Source organism: Microcaecilia unicolor, chromosome 5 (genome assembly GCF_901765095.1).
Source record: "Microcaecilia unicolor chromosome 5, aMicUni1.1, whole genome shotgun sequence".
Lineage (NCBI taxonomy): Eukaryota > Metazoa > Chordata > Amphibia > Gymnophiona > Siphonopidae > Microcaecilia > Microcaecilia unicolor.
In genome coordinates, this window is record NC_044035.1 from 175,037,804 (window position 1) to 175,058,614 (window position 20,811).

Sequence of the window (20,811 nt, forward strand, 5' to 3'; positions counted from 1 at the left end):
TTGTATCAGTATTGGTGTGCAGAGTGACCTAGATGATGTTTTTTCTGCTTTTTATGAGTGTACTGTGTACTGAAAAAGTTAAAAAAAAAAATTAAAAAAAAAAAAAAAAAAAAGAATACGCTTTGCTGATTGATATCCCAGCACCTAAGACTATGTGCATCCATTTACATCAACGAAAATATGGCGTAAATCCTGGCACGTAGATTTAGGCGCACAGGGAGATATTCTGAAACTACAAGCGTAAATTTGGGAACACCCACAAAATGCCCATTTCCCTGCCTATAACCACACCCCATTGTACCAGCGCATGTTAGAAGTTAGGTACAGTTAATTACAGAATACGCTTAGCGAGTTGTGCATAAAGATTCTAATTATTTCCAATTACTACTCGTTTTTGCTTGTTAAGTGCTGTTATCAATGCAGGTTGGCTCGTTAACCCAATTACATTACACATGTTACAGAATACACTTGGATTTTGGCGCAAATCTCTAGGTGTGCTATATAGAATCCGAGGGAAAATGCACACTAAGCTAGTATTCTGTAAAGGTCATTCTGCACAGAACACTCTTTTCAGATACTAGCTTAGCTTGGATCATCCCAGCACCTAACTTTGGGCATGCCTAAATATAGGTGCGTAGATGCAGACTTACACTAGTATTCTAGAATGGAATTTTGGCACCTAGATGCCATTTTAGAATTAGCTCTCAGTGTGCTGCGATTGAGGTGCCTGGATATAGATTTGCCCCCCATGGTTTCTTGCTGTGTGGACATTGCCAGAGTTTTAAAGCAAATGTACATGCATACCTCCATTTAAAAAATTGCAAACGAACCTTTTCCGTAGATGGGAAGGCAGTAGAACTAGAGGACATGAAATGAGATTGAAGGGGGGCAGACTCAAGAAAAATGTCAGGAAGTATTTTTTCACGGAGAGAGTGGTGGATATGAAAACGGTAACGGAATTCAAACATGCGTGGGATAAACATAAAGGAATCCTGTTCAGAAGGAATGGATCCTCAGAAGCTTAGCGGAGATTGGGTGACTGAGCCGGTGGTGGGAGGCAGGGCTAGTGCTGGGCAGACTTCTACGGTCTGTGCCCTGAAAATGGCAGATAGAAATCAAGGTCAGGTATACACATAAAGTAGCACATATGAGTTTATCTTGTTGGGCAGATTGGATGGACCGTACAGGTCTTTCTCTGCCATCATCTACTATGTTACTATCCTGCTTATTTTCGAAAGAGAAGGGCGCCCATCTTCCGACACAAATCGGGAGATGGGCGGCCTTCTCTCAGGCCCGGCCAAATCGGCATAATCGAAAGCCGATTTTGGCTGGCCTCAACTGCTTTCCATCGCAGGGACGGCTAAAGTTCAAGGGGGCGTGTTGGCAGTGTACCGAAGGTGGGACGGGGGCGTGGTTATCAGATGGCCGTCCTCGGCCGATAATGGAAAAAAGTAGGGCGGCCCTGACGAGCATTTGGCCAACTTTACTTGGTCCCTTTTTGTTGACGACCAAGCCTTGAAAAGGTGCCCGAACTGACCAGATGACCACCGGAGGGAATCGGGGATAACCTCCCCTTACTCCCCTAGTGGTCACCAACCCCCTCCCACCCCCCCCAAAAAATTTTTTTTAACATTTTTTTGCCAGCCTCAAATGTGATACCCAGCTCCATCACAGCACTATGCAGGTCCCTGGAGCAGTCTTTAGTGGGTACTGCAGTGCACTTCAGGCAGGCGGACCCAGGCCCATCCCCCCCCTACCTGTTTCACTTGTGGTGGTAAATGGGAGCCCTCCGAAACCCACTGTACCCACATCTAGGTGCCCCCCGTTACCCTTTAAGGGCTATGGTAGTGTTGTACAGTTGTGGGTAGTGGGTTTGGGGGGGGGGGAGTTGGGGGTCTCAGCACTCAAGGTAAGGGAGCTGTGTACCTGGGTGCAATTTCTGAAGTCCACTGCAGTGCCACTTAGGGTGCCCGGTTGGTGTCCTAGCATGTGAGGGGGACCAGTGCACTACAAATGCTGGCTCCTCCCACGACCAAATGGCTTGGATTTGGCCGAGTTTGAGATGGCCGCCCTTAGTTTCCATTATAGGCGAAAACCAATGGCGGCCATCTCTAAGGGCGGCCCAAATGTTGAGATTTGGGCGTCCCTGACCGTATAATCTAAACGTAAGATGGCCGCCCATCTTGTTTCGATAATACGGTCGTGTACGCTTCTTTACGGGGCCGTCCCTAGAGATTTGCGCCCTTATAGATGGGCGCCCCTGTTCGATTATGCCCCCGAATGTTACTATGCTTTGAGGAAACTGTGTACACGCATTTACACCTACTCTTTTGGCATGCACAGATTGTCAAGATTAATTCACTTACATATATTTTTTGAAGTTTCAAAAGTCTGTGCGTAAATGTTAATCTCTTCTTGACTCCCCCCTCCCCCCATCACCACACCAGGGATGTCTCCACTCAGTCTGGGTAAATGTATATGCATATAGGCTATATGTGCCTAAGCTTATCTGCATTTATTTTATTTATTTAGGGCCCTTTTACTAAGGTACGTGCAAAAGTGGTTTCACTGGTGTAGGCGCGTGTTTTGGACGCGCACTGGTCTATTTCCTGAGCTCGCCTGGAAAAAAGGGGATTTTGTAATGTACCAGAAAATGGACGTGCGGCCACCTGTTGACTTATTGTAAGGTCTCACGCACTAACCCGGACAGTGCATGGGGCACGCTGTAACCGGGCAGTAGTGCCAATTTGATGCGTGTTGGACGTGCATAGGCACATACGCGCCTGTGTAAAAGGGCCCCTTATTTAAAATATATATAGCCCACATTATCTCAAAAATCTAAGTGGGTTACAAAAAACATATCTAAATATATAAAATAATTAAATAAAAAACAAACATAAACAGCATATAATTTTTAATGGTTTTTATTCAGGAACAAAAGAAGCAGATAACAAACTGCAACAATTCAAGGCAAATGCAACAGTCATGTACATGAGAATGAAAAAAGCAATAGCATAACGGTGAACAAAGTTTCCTAAAGCATGAAACAAAGAAAAAGTTATGATCCTGGTTTTCACCCCCTCCCCAGATCATGCTCAAGGCTCCATTAAGTTACTTCCAGTTTGGGTAACTTTGCTATAATTTACCATGAAACCTTCTAGCTACCCATCCCCCAAACAGTGTACAATTATGACTGCCCATTGTCTGGACTCTTATGATTCCAGACCGTTGTAGAACCCCATCCTTACCCATCCCCCCACCCAGACAGAGGACCCAAGACAGCCTATTATTAGGAGAGAACCAAATCATCATACAATGTGGAATTTATTCAGTACCATACTTCTTGCCCTGTGTGAGATTAGCTTGTAACTAACAAGTCCAAACAGACAAAAAAAGCTCTCGCCTCCCATAACATTAAGTCATGTAGTCTATTCCTCCAGTACCAAAAAGAGGGAGGCACATCTACAACCAATGAGTAAGGATACATTTCTTTCCCAATGCATAAGCTTTACTAGGAAAAACGAGAATCTTTATCAGAAATCCCAAAGCTTCCCACTTAGCCAATGGAACCCCTTTCCAAGAAATAATTATAGGTTGACCAAAAATATTCCTCAAGTATCTGTGGATTGCACTTCAAGAAGCCTGGATACTACTACAGCTCCAGAAAGCGTGAAACAAAGTATTGTCCGCCTCCGCCCGCTGACATTTGGAACATTGCGCAGTAGATAGCCATCCCACTAGGCCTGAAACTGTGATAACTTTTATGCTTTATGGTATTGACTGTCCTGGAGTTTGGCACTAAAAATTCCCTCCCCTCCATCCCCTCCAGGTCATACTCAAAGCTCCATGCGGCCTTGAGAGGACCATAGTCCTGAGAAGAGAGACCAAAGCCTTATGGAGACTAGAAACTGAAACATGTCCAAAAACATCCCCTTCTAAAAATTCTCTAAGCCTCTGATCTAAATCTGTTCGTAATTCTGCCTTATCTCAGCTCGCATAATAGTGATGCAACTGCAGGTGAGCAAAATAGTATTTTTTCAGTTAGAGAAAGCTGTTGCTGTAATTCTAAGAAGGGATTAAAATTTGCCTTCCTCATTACAGAGATGCTGAAGGTTATCAATAGAAATCAAACAAAACATGGAAAAGAAAATAAGATGATACCTTTTTTATTGGACATAACTTAATACATTTCTTGATTAGCTTTTGAAGGTTGCCCTTCTTCGTCAGTTCGGAAATAAGCAAATGTGGTAGCAGATATTATATATAAGAGAAACATCAAAGCATTACTTTGACAGTTTGACAGAGTGGGAGGGTGGGGGTATGCATGGGGACATCAAAGCATTTCATTGATATTCTAACAGGATGGTGTGGGAAAGTGAGAGGAGGGTGATAAACAGAGAAATACAACTTTATGGTTTATAATTGGCTAGAAAACCCAGATCCTTATTAAGTCCTGTCTGTTGGGTGACAAAATATTCAATCATTCTAACTTCAAAGGTCTTATGTTCTTGTATTGTTTTAAAACTTGCAAGACATAAAGCCAACGAGGAAAAATCACCATTTTAAATAGATTAATCCTACCCATTAATGATAGAGGTAAATGACGACTCCATTTCTCAAACTGAAATTTAGTATACTGTAAAAGCCTGTCCACATTCAAACAACAGATATCCCTCATCTCCATAGACAGCAACACTCCAAGATAATGGAAAGATCTGCCCGCCTATGTCAATGGGAAAGATCCCCACCACCCTAAGCCTTGTTCCCCTTCTTTCTACATGGGCTCTGATTTCTCCAAGTTGAGCTTAAAACTGGAAATGTCCCAGTACCCAGTTATATATTCTAACAACACAGCAGGGGGACCTTTTACTAAGACACGTAGGCGCCAATGCGCATCCAATGCGCATCAATTTGGAACTACCACCCGGCTATCACGTGCCCCGAGTGATAATTCCATTTTTTATACGTGCCCTAAAATATTTTTTTATTTTCTAGCACATGGCGCTAACCGGGCTGTAATTGGCAGTGTACACGTGTTGACAATTACCACCCAGTTAACACGTGAGACCTTACCTCTACATCAATGGATGGTGGTAAGGTCTCAGGTCCAAAATGGACGTGCACCAATTTTTATTTTGCCACACATCCATTTTCTGCACAAAAAAGGCATTTTTTGCAGGCGTGCTGAAAAATGGACCTGCTTATATCCAAAACATGTGCCTACAACAGACCAGGCCATTTTTCGGTGCACCTTAGTAAAAGGACCCCCAACTTAGGGCAGCCAACTGGATTCACCACATGAGCCAGCAAGTCATCAGTAAAGACCGCTATTTTAAATGTATCTGTGCCCAGCGTAAGGCCTTGGAATGTCAGGGTTCGTCTGAATGTCCTGAATCAAGGGATCCAAAGTAAGAACAAACTGTAAGGGTGATAATGAGCAAGTATTGCCACACTGGGAAAGACCAAAGGCCCATCGAGCCCAGCATCCTGTTTCCAACAGTGGCCAATCCAGGTCACAAATACCTGGCAAGATCTAGAAAAAGTTCAATACATTTTATGCTGCTTATCCCAGAAATAGTGGATTTTCCCCAAGTCAGTTTAATAGTGGTCTATGGACTTTTCCTTTAGGAAGTCAGCCAGACCTATTTTAAACCCCGCTAAGTTAACCGCCTTTACCACATTCTCTGGCAACGAATTCCAGAGTTTAATTACACGTTGAGCGAAGAAACATTTTCTCTGATTCGTTTTAAATTTACTACATTGTAGCTTCATCACATACCCCCTAGTCCTAGTATTTTTCAAAAGAATAAACAAACAATTCACGTCTACCCTTTCCACTCCACTCATTATTTTATAGACCTCTATCATATCTCCCCTCAGCCGTCTTTTCTCCAAGCTGAAGAGCCCTACAGGCTTCAGTCTTTCCTCATAGGGAAATCATCCCATCCCCTTTATCATTTTTGTTGCCCTTCTCTGTACCTTTTCTAATTCCACTATATCTTTTTTGAGATGTGGTGACCAGAATTGAACACAATATTCGAGGTGTGGTTGCACCATGGAGCAATACAAAGGCATTATAACATCCTCACTTTAGTTTTCCATTCCTTTCCTAATAATACCTAACATTCTATTTGCTTTCTTAGCCGTCACCGCACACTTAGCAGAGGGTTTCAATGTATCATCAACAACGACGCCGAGATCCCTACACTTAGCAGAGGGTTTCAATGTATCATCAACTACGACGCCGAGATCCCTTTCTTGGTCGGTGACTCCTAACATGGAACTTTGCATGACGTAGCTATAGTTCGGGTTCCTCTTTCCCATATGCATCACTTTGCACTTGCTCATATTAAACATCGTCTGCCATTTAGATGCCCAGTCTCGTAAGGTCCTCTTGTAATGGGCAGCCCTGTCTTGAACCTTGATATATGAGAAAAGAAGAGGAAAGCAAACCATCCAAACCTGGACCTCAGGAAGAGAGTATAATGCTTGGATCGTGTCCTGAAAAAATCCACTTTTACCATATGCATCTAAATCCCCAAACAGAAAATCCCACAACACCCAGTGAAAAGCCTTTTTGGCATCAAAACTGATGAACATAGAGTCTGAGCAGATGGCAGTTCCAAAGTGGTAAGAATTTTCTGCATATTCTTAGTAATATACGACCTTGCACAAAGCCGATTTGAGATTCCTCTATCATGTCAGGGAGAACAGAGGACAGACAATTGGCTAAGACTTCAGCAAATAATTTGGCTTCATAATTAAGCAGGGAAATTGGCCTGTAAGATTCCGGTTTCCTCAAATCGCGACCTGCCTTAGGCAGGACAATGATCTAGCTAGCCACAGCAAGTCATTGAACTGTCCTGTTTCCACTATGGAACTGAACATACGTAAACAGTACTTATAACAAATATTGTATACAATCCACATATATACAATAAATCAGTAGTCTTATTTTAATCAGATGTTACCAGCATTGAACAAATGCTAACTGAAACAAATATGCCTTCAATAGTTTCCTAAAAGAAAGAAACAGTGGGTCTCTTTTACCAACCTGCATTAGCGATTTCCCACGTGGCAATGCCGATGAAGCCTAATGTTGTTTGCTTTAATTCCAGTAGGAGCTTATTCCAAAGAATAGGACCAAAAATGCAAAACAACCATGCCCGGTCTTCTAAATGGATCTGATGGAAGGTGGTGGGGTGGGGGGGACATCCAGTAAACATTTCTTCTGACATCAGCTTGGTGTTCTTATGGTCTTTAAGCCCCAACTTAAATGTTACAACTCCGAATAAAAAAAGTTTGATAATATTAATAGCCCTTGCTTTATAGCTAGTATTCTCCGAGGACAAGCAGGCTGATTGTTCTCACTGATGGGTGACGTCCACGGCATCCCCCTCCAATCGGAATCTTCACTAGGAAAGGCCTTTGCTAGCCCTCGCGCGCTGATGCGCACCGCGCATGCGCGGCCGTCTTCCCGCCCGAACCGGCTCGTGTTCGTCAGTCTTCTTTTGTCCGTGCTCGGGACGGTCGTGTTTTGCTGCCGTTTCGTGCCCCTCAAGTTGACCTCGCGCGTCTTCGCGATTTTCGCTAAAAAAAAAAAAAAAGAAGAACCTTTACGGTCTTTATCCCTTTCCCGTGCTTCCAGCTTTTGCCCCGCGTAAGTTTCCTTTCGCTTTTGGGACCGGCCTTTTTGGCCTTGGTACGGGTTTTTTCTCCCTTCTTTTTGGTGCCTTCCGTCATCGCGAATTTTGATTTTGCCGGCATGATTTTTCTGCCCATGTCATCGAAGTCTTCCAGCGGCTTCAAGAAGTGCACCCAGTGCGCCCGGGTAATCTCGCTCACTGATAGGCATGCGTCGTGTCTTCAGTGTCTCGGGGCTGGGCACCACCCGCAGGCCTGTAGTCTTTGCGCTCTTTTGAAAAAGCGGACTCAGGTAGCGAGATTGGCCCAGTGGAACGCGTTGTTCTCGGGCTCTTCGACGACATCAACACAGGACGCACCGAGCGCATCGGCGTCGACAGCATTAAAGTCATCGACCTCGGTATCGACTGCATCGACTGCCTCAAGGATCCGACCTCCTGCATCGTCGGTACCGAGGCATCGAAAGGCTGCGTCGATGTCGGTGGTACCCGAGGCCTCCACTGTTGCTGATGTCGTCGGACGGTGATGCTTCGTCTGGAGTGCAGGTGAGGGCTGTCCATTCCCCTGCTGGTGGCGGTGAGCCTTCAGGTGGGTCTCCCCCTACCCTGAGGGCTCCTGCGGTACAGCCCCCCCGAGATCGACCTTCTTCGGCCTCGGCCCCGAGGAAGCGACGGTTGGATTCTACGTCTTCCTCGTCGGTACCGGGAAGCTCCGGTGACATGCTTCGCTTGAAGAAGTCAAAGAAGCATCGTCACCGGTCTCCTTCCCGTCTCGGTACCGAGAGCTCTGGGTCGCCGAGGCAGTCGGCACCCAGTAGGCATCGGCACCGGGAGGACCGCTCACCCTCTGTTCAGGAGGTGTCGATGCGCTCCCCCTTGGACAGCCCGGAACAGACTCTGACCTCGACACCTGCATCGGCTTCCCAGTCTTTCTCCACAGCCGCTCTGCACGAGAGTCTCCGGGCCGTTCTTCCAGAGATTCTGGGAGAGCTGTTGCGCCCTTCTCCAGTACCGGGGGTGTTTGCGCCACCGGTACCGTCGAGTGAGGCGACGTCGGGCCCCTTGCCCGAGGTGAGGTCCCCGGTACCGGTACCGCTTGCAGTACCGGCTACGGCCGCCTCCCAGGCGGACTCCCCGACGACGTCGGCGGAGGGAGCTTCGCCGGTGCTGGCGAGGGAGTCCACCTCTCGACGCTCCTACCGTGGCCATGTTTCCACGGAGTCGAGTCGGGCATGGCTTCAGACACAGGTTCGTGAACTTGTGTCTGATACCGATGGTGAGGCCTCGTGGGAGGAGGAGGAGGACATCAGATATTTCTCTGACAAGGAGTCTGATGGCCTTCCTTCTGATCCCACTCCCTCTCCTGAAAGGCAGCTTTCTCCTCCCGAGAGTCTGTCTTTCGCGGCCTTTGCCGGGAGATGTCTACGGCCAGCCCCTTCCTGGTGGTTGTGGAGGATGAGCCCAGGGCTGAAATGTTTGAGCTCTTGGACTATCCTTCTCCACCTAAGGAAGCGTCCACAGCACCCATGCATCATGTCCTAAAAAAGACATTGCTGGCGAACTGGACCAAGCCTCTAACTAATCCCCACATTCCCAAGAAGATCGAATCCCAGTATCGGATCCATGGGGACCCAGAGCTGATGCGCACTCAGTTGCCTCATGACTCTGGTGTGGTGGATCTGGCCCTAAAGAAGGCTAAGAGTTCTAGAGAGCATGCTTCGGCGCCCCCGGGCAAGGACTCCAGAACCTTAGACTCCTTTGGGAGGAAGGCCTATCATTCCTCTATGCTCGTGGCCAAAATCCAGTCTTACCAGCTCTACACGAGCATCTATATGCGGAACAATGTGCGGCAGTTGGCGGGCTTGGTGGACAAGCTCCCTCCTGAGCAAGCCAAGCCGTTTCAGGAGGTGGTCAGGCAGCTGAAGGTGTGTAGAAAATTCTTGGCCAGAGGGGTATATGATACCTTTGATGTTGCGTCCAGGGCCGCTGCTCAAGGTGTGGTGATGCGCAGACTCTCATGGCTGCGTGCCTCCGACCTGGAGAATAGGATCCAGCAGCGGATTGCAGACTCTCCTTGCCGAGCGGACAACATTTTTGGAGAAAAAGTCGAACAGGTGGTAGAACAGCTCCACCAGTGGGATACCGCTTTCGACAAGTTCTCCCGCCGGCAGCCTTCAGCATCTACCTCTTCAGGTAGATGTTTTTATGGGGGAAGGAGGGCTGTTCCCTACTCTTCTGGTAAGCGTAGGTACAATCCTCCCTCTCGACAGCCTGCAGCCCAGGCTAAGCCCCAGCGCGCTCGCTCTCGTCAGCAGCGTGCGCCTCAGCAAGGCCCCACGGCTCCCCAGCAAAAGCAGGCAACGAGCTTTTGACTGGCTCCAGCAGAGCATAGCCGACATCAACGTGTCCGTGCTGGGCGATCTGCCGGTCGGGGGGAGGTTGAAAGTTTTTCACCAAAGGTGGCCTCTTATAACCTCCAACCGGTGGGTTCTTCAAATAGTCCGGCACGGATACACCCTCAATTTGGCCTCGAAGCCTCCAAATTGCCCACCGGGAGCTCAGTCCTACAGCTTCCAGCACAAGCAGGTACTTGCAGAGGAACTCTCCGCCCTTCTCAGCGCCAATGCGGTCGAGCTCGTGCCATCCGGGCAAGAAGGGCTGGGATTCTATTCCAGGTACTTCCTTGTGGAAAAGAAAACAGGGGGGATGCGTCCCATCCTAGACCTAAGGGCCCTGAACAAATATCTGGTCAAGGAAAAGTTCAGGATGCTTTCCCTGGGCACCCTTCTTCCCATGATTCAGGAAAACGATTGGCTATGCTCTCTGGACTTGAAGGACGCCTACACGCACATCCCGATACTGCCAGCTCACAGGCAGTATCTGCGATTTCAGCTGGGCACACGTCACTTCCAGTACTGTGTGCTACCCTTTGGGCTCACCTCTGCGCCCAGAGTGTTCACGAAGTGCCTGGCTGTAGTAGCAGCGGCGCTTCGCAGGCTGGGAGTGCACGTGTTCCCCTATCTCGACGATTGGCTGGTGAAGAACACATCTGAGGCAGGAGCTCGACAGTCCATGCAGATGACTATTCGCCTCCTGGAGCTACTGGGGTTTGTGATAAATTATCCAAAGTCCCACCTTCTCCCAGTACAAAGACTCAAATTCATAGGAGCTCTGCTGGATTCTCGGATGGCTCGTGCCTATCTCCCAGAGACGAGAGCCAACTTGTTGTCTCTCGGGTGTGAGCGTCCCAGCAGATCACAGCTCGGCAGATGTTGAGATTGCTGGGCCACATGGCCTCCACAGTTCATGTGACTCCCATGGCCCGCCTTCACATGTGATCTGCTCAATGGACCCTAGCTTCCCAGTGGTTTCAGGCTGCTGGGGATCTAGAGGACGTGATCCACCTGTCCACGAGTTTTCTCAAATCCCTGCAGTGGTGGACGATTTGGTCCAATTTGACTTTGGGACGTCCTTTCCAAATTCCTCAGCCACAAAAAGTGCTGACTACGGATGCGTCTCTCCTGGGGTGGGGAGCTCATGTCGATGGGCTTCACACCCAGGGAAGCTGGTCCCTCCAGGAACAAGTCTATAGATCAATCTCCTGGAGTTGCGAGCAGTCTGGAACGCTCTGAAGGCTTTCAGAGATCGGCTGTCCCACCAAATTATCCAAATTCAGACAGACAACCAGGTTGCCATGTATTACATCAACAAGCAGGGGGGCACCGGATCTCGCCCCCTGTGTCAGGAGGCCGTCAGCATGTGGCTGTGGGCTCGCCGTTACGGCATGCTGCTCCAAGCCACATATCTGGCAGGCGTAAACAACAGTCTGGCCGACAGGTTGAGCAGGATTATGCAACCTCACGAGTGGTCGCTCAACTCCAGAGTAGTGCGCCAGATCTTCCAGGTGTGGGGCACCCCCTTGGTAGATCTCTTTGCATCTCGAGCCAACCACAAGGTCCCTCAGTTCTGTTCCAGACTTCAGGCCCACGGCAGACTGGCATCGGATGCCTTCCTCCTGGATTGGGGGGAAGGCCTGCTGTATGCTTATCCTCCCATACCTCTGGTGGGGAAGACTTTGTTGAAACTCAAGCAAGACCGAGGCACCATGATTCTGATTGCTCCGTTTTGGCCATGTCAGATCTGGTTCCCTCTTCTTCTGGAGTTGTCCTCCGAAGAACCGTGGAGATTGGAGTGTTTTCCGACCCTCATCACCCAGAACGAAGGGGTGCTTCTGCATCCCAACCTCCAGTCTCTGGCTCTCACGGCCTGGATGTTGAGAGCGTAGACTTTGCCTCTTTGGGTCTGTCGGAGGGTGTCTCCCGTGTCCTGCTTGCTTCCAGAAAACATTCCACTAAGAGGAGTTACTTCTTTTTTTATTTATTTATTTATCATTTTACTTAATTACATTCACATTTATCACTTAAATGTAAGGAAATACAGAAATTAATATAAAAAGGAAAACATTTTCTCTCAACAATATATATTTACATAATTATCCACAATTGGAAGATCCAAGATCAGGAAAACAATCTTAAAGAAAATAAGAAAAACTCAAAATGGTTAATCTTACACTTCACATTTTCTGAGGGAGGAAGGTTAATCGGTTATTGCAGCCGGTGCAGTGGTAACTGAAGGAAGTTGGTGCAGAGGATTCTTCATCTGTTTCCACAAACTCTTATAATTTCTTAGGTTCAAACAAATAAGTAATAAGGAAATAAAACACTTACAAGGGAATCGCGCTAGGAAGGTCCCACCTAGGGCAATGATTCCTGGCTTAAAAGCCAAGACCTCACACCTCCCAGTCTGTGATTCCCTTGATGTGTCAGGAAATATATGCATCTTTGAACCCAAAAAACTATCAACCATGTATCGGAAATACAATTTCAAAACATTGTTCCTATCTAAATCAAAGACGAAAGTCACTAATAATATAACTCTATCTATAACTTCTGAATTTTCCAAAATGTCAGTTAAACTTGCATCTCTTTTCTCTGATAAAGAAGATTTTAAAGGAAATATAATTTTAGTCTCCAAAAGGTGGCTATCAGAAGGTATTAGCAAAGTATCAGAGAAATATTTCTTCAAGAATTCAGTAGCTGATATATAGGTAAATTTATCATTCTCAAGTTATTTTCCCTTAATTGGTTCTCCAGAAATTCCAGTTTTTACAAGAAAGATAACTATTCTTCATTACCAAATTATCTGATTTTCATAGAGAAGCCATTTCCATAATCAAAGTCTCTATTTTTATATCTTGGACTTCCACTTTGTTAGATAAGTATTAATATAAATTCTTTAACTCACATAGTGAAAAATTTTAAACATCTGAAGAGAGTTATTCACATTCTGCTGCAGTTCCTATAGTACGTCCATTATGACATTATTGGCTTCACCAAGTCCAATTTCTCCACAGAAACCGCTCCAGATATCTTCGGGGGGAAGAGCTCACTCTCCAATCCCCCAGTTGGTTTATTATCCGAGTCAATGCTGCGCCAGGACCTCCTCGGGTCACATGAAAAGCCTAACCCACTTTGGGCGTTTCCATTATTGACCTCCATAGCGAAGCATTACTATTTCTGGGTCTTGGAGGGGTCGTGCCAACAGGGGGACTCAAAGTCATTCCCGCCACTGAGATTCGGCAGTAAAGCCTTGCTGTTCCCCGAAGCAAGAACCGATATCCCCAACGTTATGACCCCGAATCTCTCCAAAATAGACTGAGAAGTGGTGGGAACCCCAGCCGTGTTCGAGGAGGACAGCACCACGGCTTTGCCTTTTCTCTTCCCCATTCTCTGGGGAGCGCGCCCTCTTCAGGCATTCTGGTGTAAAACGGGAACTCAACTAGCGTACGTCCTCCCTCAACGCCATCTTGGATCCTCCAGGTTGGGACACTCTTTGTCTGGTTTCTCCTCAGAGGCCTGTCTGATATGGGTAACCCTACAGCATAGCCCTCTGAGTCATTGAAACACGGAGGCCCCTCCACCACTTACAAGGTGGTGTCCCTTCGGAGGGGGAGTTACTTCTTTTTATGGAGGAGGTTTGCCGTCTGGTGTGACAGCAAGGCCTTAGATCCTCGCTCCTGCCCTACACAGACCCTGCTTGAATACCTTCTGCACTTGTCTGAGTCTGGTCTCAAGACCAACTCTGTAAGGGTTCACCTTAGCGCAATCAGTGCATACCATTACCATGTGGAAGGTAAGCCGATCTCAGGACAGCCTTTAGTTGTTCGCTTCGTGAGAGGTTTGCTTTTGTCAAAGCCCCCCGTCAAGCCTCCTACAGTGTCATGGGATCTCAATGTCGTTCTCACCCAGCTGATGAAACCTCCTTTTGAGCCACTGAACTCCTGCCATCTGAAGTACTTGACCTGGAAGGTCATTTTCTTGGTGGCAGTTACTTCAGCTCGTAGAGTCAGTGAGCTTCAGGCCCTGGTAGCTCATGCTCCTTATACCAATTTTCATCACAATAGAGTAGTCCTCCGCACTCACCCTAAGTTCTTGCCGAAGGTAGTGTCGGAGTTCCATCTGAACCAGTCAATTGACTTGCCAATATTTTTCCCCCGTCCTCATTCCTGCCCTGCTGAACGTCAGCTGCAGACATTGGACTGCAAAAGAGCATTGGCCTTCTATCTGGAGCGGACACAGCCCAACAGACAGTCCGCCCAAATGTTTGTTTCTTTTGATCCCAACAGGAGGGGAGTGGCTGTGGGGAAACACGCCATATCCAATTGGCTAGCAGATTGCATTTCCTTCACTTATGCCCAGGCTAGGCTGGCTCTTGAGGGTCATGTCACGGCTTACAATGTTAGAGCCATGGCAGCGTCAGTGGCCCACTTGAAGTCAGCCACTATTGAAGAGATCTGCAAAGCTGTGACGTGGTCATCTGTCCACACATTCACATCTCATTACTGCCTGCAGCAGGATACCCGACGCGACAGTCGGTTCGGGCAGTCAGTGCTTCAGAATCTGTTCAGGGTTTAGAATCCAACTCCACCCCCCTAGGCCCATGTTTATTCTGTTCCAGGCTACACTCTCAGTTAGTTGGATAAGTTGTTAGGTCAATCTCAGTTATGTCCTCGCCGTTGCAAGGCCCAATTGACCATGTTTGTTGTTTTGAGTGAGCCTGGGGGCTAGGGATACCCCATCAGGGAGAACAAGCAGCCTGCTTGTCCTCGGAGAAAGCGAATGCTACATACCTGTAGAAGGTATTCTCCGAGGACAGCAGGCTGATTGTTCTCACAAACCCGCCCGCCTCCCCTTTGGAGTTGTGTCTTCCCTTGTCTTTGTCTTGCTACATACGGGACTGATGAACACGAGCCGGTTCGGGCGGGAAGACGGCCGCGCATGCGCGGTGCGCATCGGTGCACGAGGGCTAGCAAAGGCCTTTGCTAGTGAAGATTCCGATTGGAGGGGGCTGCCGTGGACGTCACCCATCAGTGAGAACAATCAGCCTGCTGTCCTCAGAGAATACCTTCTACAGGTATGTAGCATTCGCTTTGTCCATTTGAAAGTCTATTACTTATTTCGATGGAAATTTATTTGTGGAATATAATATATTTGGTTTATTACTTAGAGAACTTATTGCATTGGGTCATTTTCATTAATTAGAATCTGTACTTAAATGTTGGAAACATTGTTACAGATTATTAAAACAATGTGTAACCCATTGATTGAAGGGTGGATAGATGACTCATTGGGATTGAGTCCACCTACCCCAGTCAAATTTGAACTATTGAATTTTAATTTAAAATAATTTCCTTAGTAGCAATAAACATTCTAACGTTAACAAACCGTATATAATTCAATGTTTTTATGTTTTCCAATTTCCAATATTACCCCTTCTTCTTTTCTTACATCACAAAAAATAATAGAAACTATGACCTGCCACCTGCTCCCATTCCCTCTCATAGCAATACTCTCCTTTCATTGTTGAATTTGTGTTTGTTGTATGTCTTTATTGAAACTAATAAAAAATATTGTGAAAAAATGTCATATGTGCATGAAATAATCTGGAAATGTTTTCATGATAAAGAGCAGTTATAAATGTAAGAGAAAATTACACCAGAGAATTTATACAAATCGGAAGTCTGTTCATCCTTTTATTTTGAAAATTTGTTGAAGCCCATAGTTGTTCTGCATGAGCTTTTTGTATAATTCCCCAAAATCATACCATTTAATAAACACTAGAACTGAAAATGCAAGGAACTGTTAGCATTCAGTATCACAGGCGTGGAAAATTCCCATATACCAAATCATTCAGACACCTAAAAATTGGTGCCTGATGCTTGTGTTTAATGAGAAACTACCATGTTGCATTGGATGAGAAGGGAGTAGCTGCTGCCTGTGTCAGGCCTTGCTCAGGAGTTCTTGACCCATGATTACGTTTTGAGTGATCACATTACAAAAGGGCTACAATTTGAAAGAGCCTAAAATATTGTTGATTTTGGTCGTTATGAGGTCTTTTCCTCCCTATTTTTGAAAAATCATTCATGTTCCTGTAGTTCCATATTGTACTTTATCATACGTATACTGTTGTTTGGTTTAGCTTGCTCAGGAGATGCTACTTCACTGTGGTGGGCCTGGGTTGGATGAAGCAGGTCTGGCTCAGGAGGAGCTGCTGCTGCCTGGGTGTTCTCATTGCAGGGCTGTCTCTGGTAAACCCACCCCAGCACTATAAGTTCCTCCCAGTTTGGGTATTCCGGCTGCTTCGCACCAGGCCCTGCATTCCCTGAATGTCAGCCGTGGTTCAGGTGAAGTGGGCCTCCTGTTTGGAAATGATTCTGTGAGCAGGGCACATGAGGGGAAGTTTTTAAAAGCTAGTTGGCTTTGTAAATGGTTACTTGGGTTAAAGCCAGGGCTTTTTTTGTGGGGGTTCTTGGGGGTACTGAGTACCAGTACCGTTTCCATTGTCTGCTAAAATTGACACATGGTTCCCAAATTTTAATAAAAGAGCTCAGGCTCTACATACCAATTCTGCCTTGTCATAGAATCTGTGACTGGTTGCAGGGGGCCTGGCTATTGTAGGGTGGGTCCCCTCAGTGATCACCCCAGCCCGAAGGGTGGCCCTGGCTTTTGAATACCAGCACCTTTTTCACTAGAAAAAATGCACTGGTTAAAGCACTGTTTGAAAATTGGCCAAATTCTGTGTGGGTAAAAGTACACCCATTATTTCTCAACACATGTACTTTAACCTGCATTGTTCCCTAGGGGTAGGGATTAGACTAGGGGAGACAATAACAAGCATAGTTGTATTTTCAAAACTATATGCATTATATTTCATATCAAAATACCCACAGAAACAACTGGTGTGTATGTCTATGGATATTTTCTCCTAGGTGATTTATTTTTTTCTTTTGAAAATTGTTACAGAATTCCTGAGTAAATTTATCCTTGGTCTTTGTCTCAAAATGCATAGTTTTGAAGATTGCCCTCTTTATCAACAGGCAGTGGAGTCTTTGAAGTCAGTATTTGACTGTGCAGAGTGCTGTCCTTGTAGTTATGTGCTCAGTTTCAGGTTTCTTGTCCAGATGCTGAAAGAATGGAGGCAAGTATCTGTCCCTTCTGATAAGTGACCAAGATCATAATGGAGGTTGCAATATTTTATAAAGGATTATTTACATATTTTATTTTGATCTGGTGTATCCTTTGACAGCACTGATAGAGGAGAGGGTCTTTTTTTTTCTCCTTAATTTACAATATCAGCAGACTTTTTTGCTTGGATAGGGACATAAAAAAGTACTTGTGTGTTGCTTGATAGAGGAGTGCAGTGAGAACTGTCCACTTGATTCATGATGGCTCGATGGATATAGGAAAAGCTTTGAAAGAAGAAAAATGTAATCTAAGATAGCTTAAACGCATGGGAGCTCTTGACGATATTTTGAGTGTCTTTGAGTGCAGTAGTGTACAGAACGCCTCTTGACAGTGTGCTTGAGCTTTCTGAACATTTGTGGAACTGCTATAATTTACCATGAAACCTGCTAGCCTTTTTCACATCATTATGTGCTTCTGTTTCTGTATAGGTACTGTATGTTGGTCATCTTTGAGGATGTGTTCTCATTTACTACACTCATTTCTCTTCTGCCTTAAGGTTGGTGCGAGAATTTGTAGCCCAGAGCAACGCAACGCAGATCAAGCATGTAATCCAGATCCTGTCCCAGGAGTTCGCATTGTCCCAACACCCTCACAGTAGGAAAGGGGGGCTGATCGGACTGGCTGCTTGTGCCATTGCCCTTGGCAAGGTGAGCTAAATTATAATATTTGCATGACATAGAACATTCTTCCAAAAACGTACCTGAAAGTCCTCATACTGAGGGCTGGTGTATTGCCCTGCATGTATGGAACAGAGAAATCACAGCTGGCTCTGGCTGTAGATTAATTTCAGATGAGAATATAGTATCTGAATGAAGCTTTTTTTGTGTGTTCATATGGTATGTTTCACTGTATACAGTTTGAACAAAACTGTATTGGTTTGCCTGGGAGGATTCTTTCACAATAAGAGGGTGGTTTTATAAAACACTTTCTACATATCAGGAAAAAGTCAAATAAATAAAGGGTCAATATGAAGCAGGACTTATTCAGATTGGAGTAGTTCCTGCTCCGATAAGTCCCACTCACCAGGCCCATACTCGGATTTTCAATGGCATTATCTGGATAATGCTGCTGAATATCCAGTCAAGCACTTCAGTACTAGCTGGGTAATACTGAGACAGTCCAGAGTCAGAGCTAAGGCAGAGTCAGGAATTATCCAGTTAGCAACGATATTCAGTCCGCTAACCAGGTAACTATCTGGATAAAGTTGGGACAGCAAAAAGAGCTGTCCTAATTTTTGTCCAGCTATTTATCGGTACCGGTCCGAGTATCGCTGGCATTCGGATTAGCGCCAGTGGCCACATTATACCTACTACTACTTAACATTTCTATAGCGCTACTAGGGTTACACAGCGCTGTACAGTTTAACAAAGAAGGACAGTCCCTGCTCAAAGGAGCTTACAATCTAAAGGACGAAATGTCAAGTTGGGGTAGTCTAGATTTCCTCAATGGAGGTGTAATGGTTATGTGCCGAAGGCGACATCGAAGAGGTGGGCTTTGAGTAAGGATTTGAAGATGGGCAGGGAGGTGGCTTGACGTATGGGCTTAGGGAGTTTATTCCAAGCATAGGGTGAGGCGTTCTGGATATTCAGTGCCAATAAATATCCAGGTGTAAAAAAAAACAAAACACGACGGTTGGGGTTTAAATATTGACTGCCATGGTCTGAATATTGGCCTATAAATGTTTTTACTTACAGCAAATGGTTTTTACAAAAAGGCACACGACAGCCTAGTGTCTATTTTTCACATTGAGCACATAGGTGTTCTGGAGCAGAGTTCAGTAATGTCTTTGTGCACTTTATAGAACACATGCACACATTTCACCTGCTTTCAAACAGGTGTTGCAAATTTGTGCACTGTTGAAGATTATTGTAGCAATTTATTTTATAAAGGAATATGTGAGTGGAGGAGTAGCTTAGTGGTTAGTGCAGTGGACTTTGATCCTGGGGAACTGAGTTCGATTCCTGCTGCAGCTCCTTGTGATTCTGGGCAAGTCACTTAACCCTCCATTGCCCCGGTACAAAATAAGTACCTGAATATATGTAAACCGCTTTGAATGTAGTTGCAAAAATCTCAGAATGGCGGTATATTAAGTCCCATTTCCCTTCCCTTTTCCTATATAAAATAAATAGAGCTGCATGTTAATCACTATTAGCGTTGTGATTAATAATGTGTGTTATTTATTTAGGCCCCTGTTTACAAAGCTGTGCGGCAATGCACACACAGCCCATTCGAAGTGAATGGGCTATGTCAGCATTACCGCATCACCAGCCGCTAGCATGGCTTTGGAAACAGGAGGGTTAGTTATTTATCCTGCTTGATATATCACCCTTCTGTAAAGTCAAACAGAGTAGTTTGGCTATTGTCCTCCCTACAGTTGCAGAGTTGAGCTGGGCCTCTCTGCATTGATAGGGCACACCGTATTGGCCCCAAATGAGCCAAGGGAGCAAGGCCTTAGGTGATGATACTCTGCCTGTTAAACTTTTATAATAAGCAAGAAATTTTGCAGGTGATTCAGGCAGGCAGAGTTCCTATGAGGTGTGTAGAATTCTTTGCTTTAAGGATTTCTCCTCCCATCTTATTTGCATTGTCCATTACATTGGTCATGTCAGTGCTCATAACTGGTATAATATGGTGAAAATCTTCTTTTGTAATGTGGGAGGTGTTTCCTCTCCCCATTGAAAGAACAAAACTCATTCAAGCCTTACATAGGAAAAAGGTGGATCTGGTTTTCTTGAAGGAAACCCACCTTTTGTCTGTGGAACATGATAAACTTAATAGATGATGGGTGGGTTCCTTCTATGGCGCCCAGGCTGTGGCCAAAAATGGAGGGCTGGTGATCCTTATTAGGAAAGGTGTTTTATACATATTACATAAACTTGTGGCAGTTGAGTTGGGCAGGGTTGTGATTGCACATGTGACCTTAGATAGACAGCCATTGTTGTTATGTAACATTTATGTTCTTAATAAATATGACAGAAGTTTTATATGCACTTTGATTAATCATTTATTAGGCTTTGAAGGGATTCCCATAGTTTTAGGAAGAAATTTTAATATGGCGTCTGGTGGCCTGGCAAGGAATGCGCCTAACCCAATAAAGGAATTCCTTTGGATGTGTGTACCCTGTTGGATTTGCTGGACATGTGGAGCATCCTTCACCCTATGGACAGAGACTGTGCTCATTTGTTGAGGGCTCACTCCACCCAAACCAGAATAGATTATCTGTTAGTGTTTCGAGTTGATGTGCAAAATGATTGCAGCAGAGATTGGCCCATATGAAATATTAAGACTACACATTGTTTTTGGTGGAGTTGGACCTTTCAGAAACCTCCTACTCTCAGATTCAATGGAAATTCCCCATTGAATTGTACACAGATGAATCTCTTTTAGAGAGTTCTTGTTGGATAGTATGTGACTTTCAATCGGGCATATGAATTAGAACCTGTCCTTTTTTTGGGAGGCTGCCAAGACATTGCTCTGTGGGGAAATAATTGGCTATTATAGCCATAAGAGAAAATCTACAGAAATTTTAATGTTGGAAAGATTGATTAAAATTGAACAGGTAATTTTTGGTAACTTATCTGACC

The 20,811-nt window shown here is 45.5% G+C and overlaps 1 protein-coding gene across 1 annotated transcript in view; it reads left to right on the forward strand.

The window, feature by feature from the left end:
- The window catches only part of VAC14 (VAC14 component of PIKFYVE complex), a 573,384-nt gene that overhangs the window by 48,913 nt on the left and 503,660 nt on the right, over nt 1–20,811 (forward strand). The window contains exon 3 of the mRNA XM_030203598.1: nt 17,724–17,874. Coding sequence (XP_030059458.1) covers nt 17,724–17,874 — 151 coding nt within the window. The remainder of the gene's footprint in view (nt 1–17,723; nt 17,875–20,811) is intronic.